General features: G+C 49.1%; 1 protein-coding gene across 1 annotated transcript in view; it reads left to right on the top strand.

Annotated features, from left to right (window-relative positions):
• The first annotated feature begins 768 nt into the window (after positions 1–768).
• The window catches only part of Golga7 (golgin A7), a 10,960-nt gene continuing 8,097 nt past the window's right edge, over positions 769–3,631 (top strand). The window contains exons 1-2 of the mRNA XM_021170236.2: positions 769–833; positions 1,047–1,179. Of these exons, the coding sequence (XP_021025895.1) occupies positions 1,069–1,179 (111 nt within the window). The 5' untranslated portion in view covers positions 769–833; positions 1,047–1,068. The remainder of the gene's footprint in view (positions 834–1,046; positions 1,180–3,631) is intronic.

The following is a 3,631-nucleotide window of genomic DNA, read 5'->3' as shown; positions in this document are numbered from 1 at the left end:
CTGGAAAATTTTTTAATGCTATTTTTAAAACCCCAGAAGAGAAAGCAATTATCGTGACAATTGATCAAGGATCTAATCAATTATCAGTATACTAAAAAGTTGTACTAGAACATCGCCACCACCAGACGTGCATAGGGATTTTCTGGATGTCTTGCAAAGATACAGTCAGTAAAGTGGGGACCAATGAGAGAGAACTGTTGTTGGTTCAGTCGGGTCACCTAAGCGGGTATAGTTGGTGTACATATGTCTCTGGGACGAAAAGANCCAACACCTCAAGAAGAATTGGAGGAGGGATGCAGGAGAATGCAGAACAGGAATATCATTCTCCTCCCTCTCGCTCAAGAGGGTTCGTTGGGCCAAATGCATCCCCAGTAGTGCGCTTTGTAGTTATAAATATCTGTGTCTGTTGGAATTGGAGAGTGACGGTTGTTTTTGTGGAGCGAAGTGGGTTAGCCCACGTGAAAGCTGGAACGCATAATCAAGAAGGGAACTATTCCTGTGCCCACAAACCACTTCATCACAACCAACAGGGAATCCCGAGTCTCTAATCCCGGCGTCTTTCCCGGAACTCCCAGATCCACCGATCACGTCCACCTCATCATCAGCTTCTTCCGCCCGGAAGGGCTTCATCCGCCTACACTAGGAAGACTTCTCTCCCAGCCACCGCGCACCTCACCGCAGCGCGCAGCCGCAGAGGCGTCGCTTTACGGCCAGAGGGGGCGGGGTGTCAACGTGCGGCACAGAAGGTGTTCGGGAGAGGCTAGGCTTTTTTGCGACAGGACGTAAGCGGCGACGGAGGTGGCGCGACAGCTGCTGGAGGGCCGAGGAGGCGGGTTTGTGTTTCCAGGGCCGAACCAGGATGTGGGGGGGCGCGGGTCCTGGGCTTGGGTAGCTTGGAGGCCCTCGGCGACAGCCATGAGTGAAGGGGATCGGCGAGGGGGGAGGCCTGGGGCGTCTTTGGGCGGTGGGTGGCTCCGAAGGGCTGNCGGGCCGGAGAGCCGGCTCTAGGCCGGCTATCTGACCCCGTGTCTTGCCCGAACTCGCAGAGCGGCGGGTCCTGTCCTCGCCATGAGGCCGCAGCAGGCGCCGGTGTCCGGGAAGGTGTTCATTCAGCGAGACTACAGCAGCGGCACGCGCTGCCAGTTCCAGACCAAGTTCCCCGCGGAGCTGGAGAACAGGGTACGCAGCCCGGCCTCTCCCCCTGCTCCTGGCCCTGGGGAGGGGAGAGTCCCTGGAGCGGGAGGGAGTGTCTCACGGTTCGGGAGAGCATGAGACGTCAAGATTCGTGGGAGAAGATATACGAAGGAGGTACGCTCTAGTATTTGGAGAAAGACCACTAAGGCTAATGCTCAGAGTACAGTGATAATATAGAACTTTTAGGATGCTGGCCCGCAGTCCACCCAAGAGTGTCCTTAACAGGATCCCGAGACACACACACACACACACACACACACACACACACACACACACGGTTCTTGACACCTGGTTGAGGCTCACACACACACACTCAGTTATTGACATCTTGATGAGGTGCTAATTCCTGGAACTCCAGGCCACCTCATACCTCCTGTGGTAACCTATATCCTACNGCCTAAGACACGCGAAAGACAGCGTCATTGTCATGACTGGTATCTGTGGTCACTGTGCTGGTCATACTGTTCAGCTGAAAGGTTTTATTAGGGATGTGCTCGGTAGTCCAGACAGACCTTCTTGGAACCTGAAAAACGTACACGGTCCCGGGCAGGACTGGCAAAGGAACTTGTAGCTGAACCAACCCTGACTCCCAGTCATTATCACTGGGAACTTCCTGTTTGCCTTGCATATCAAAACGGTCATGGGGCAGAGGTCCTTTGGGCAACCTTGTAAACAAAGATGAGATTTGTGTACCATTCCTTCAGATTTAACCACACACACACAAAAAAAAATCTACTCGTCTACCCAGTGTGATCCTCCTTTTGTTCTTCAGCGATATTACTCAGATTCTATTTCCTGTTCATAAATCAGTTTCTAGAAACTGAACCAGGAGGTTGAGGAACTTGGAGGGTAATTAAGCATGGTGTGGGTGTGGGGCTAAGAAATGCTGCTTGTGGACTAGGTAGGTGGAGATGAGTGTGTACTAGAGAAATGTGTGCCAGCCATTTAAAATCAGATGGGTGGTTTGTAGGCTGGGTGTGTGGCTTAGTGCACAGAGTCTGTTTTCTCCAGGTTGAAGGCCCAGGGATCTATCCCCAGCACTAAATACTTACTCAGGNCTACTACCAGCTACTAGGAAATCTAAGGCAGGAAGGCTGCATGTTCAAGGNCAGCCTAGGCAGTTTGAAAATNCCATGCTCTAAAATGGTTTGGAAAAGGTGGGGATCCTGAGATAATTCAATGGTAGACCACTTGTCTAGCATGTGTTGGGCTCTGGTTTCAATCCGCAGTACTGACTGNTTGTTAGGTTAGAAANTTCTTTANTTCATTACCTTATCCTTAAATGGGATTTATGGCTGTTGGCAAGTTAGTGGCAAGTTGCCCTTCTTGAACTGCAAATTAAAGATGAAGCAAGCTTTGAAAAGATACTGTGTAAACAGTGTGTGGTCATGGACACCTTGTAACCTGGCGCCCAGGTGCCAGAGGCAGGAGGATCCTGAGTCCTAAGCCAGTATGGACTGCATTGCAAAACTCTTGTCTCAGGGAGAGTGAGGAGGGAGAGGATAACAGGGTTTGATTGACTTGTTTGTGACATGCCATTTAAAGGCTTCTGTTGGTTTATAAGTCNGACTTCTCTCTTTATTGAGCCAGGCACATATATGCGACATCAGGCATTCGCCTTTCACTGTGGATGGTAGAACCTTTCCTTAATAATCTTAGGTTTAAAACCCCGATGTAGTCATACACACCTTTACAGGAAATTGATGCTGCTGAATCCTGCCGTCCAAAAGTGGTACATGATTGACTTGATAAACCGCAGAATGGGTAGTGGTGTGTGTATGTATGTGCCTTTGACTCTCTTACTGTTGAGTTAAACAGTTACGCTTTTATGGGTATGTGCCGATCGTACATTTACGTTTTCTTGGCTTTGTGTGATGGGGCGTTGAAAGGCTTCTTATTTGTCTGCTGACCTAGAAGTAGTGGTGCTGCGCTGCGCTGCGCTGTTGGCAGGCCTGGCTTTCAGTCCGTGGGAACATCACACTCGCCAGTGTGATGAGAAACTAATGCACAGATAGATGTCCTATTTGACATGATACTTAAAAATGCATGCATGCTGTTTGAGGGCACAGAATTGTGTCATCTGAGCACTGTACTCCGCTGCCTGTTACAGTGTGATGCTTTGATGCCTGAGAGCCCAGCTGCCCCAGTCGTTCTTCAAACGAACCTTTGTTGTTGTTTTAGCCAGAATGCCAATGTTTTAGTCCCCCTAGTCTTCTGGGAGAAGAAAATCCAAATGAACTGTAGTAGAGACGAATTCTACTTAATCTAGTCAGCAGAAATAACCTTTGACTTTACGATAGGTTTGTGATCACTTTAGCTTCAGCAGTGTGTATTTCAACAAAAACAAAACTTCTGAGAAAACCATCTCTAGTTCCATTTTAAATGGTGTTTATTGGGCCATGTTTTGGTTGTTTTGGTTGGTTTTTTGGGTTTTTTT

The sequence above is a fragment of the Mus caroli genome, chromosome 8 (genome assembly GCF_900094665.2).
Source record: "Mus caroli chromosome 8, CAROLI_EIJ_v1.1, whole genome shotgun sequence".
Lineage (NCBI taxonomy): Eukaryota > Metazoa > Chordata > Mammalia > Rodentia > Muridae > Mus > Mus caroli.
The sequence above is the reverse complement of the archived record's forward strand: the minus strand, read 5'-3'. Positions and strand labels throughout refer to the sequence as shown.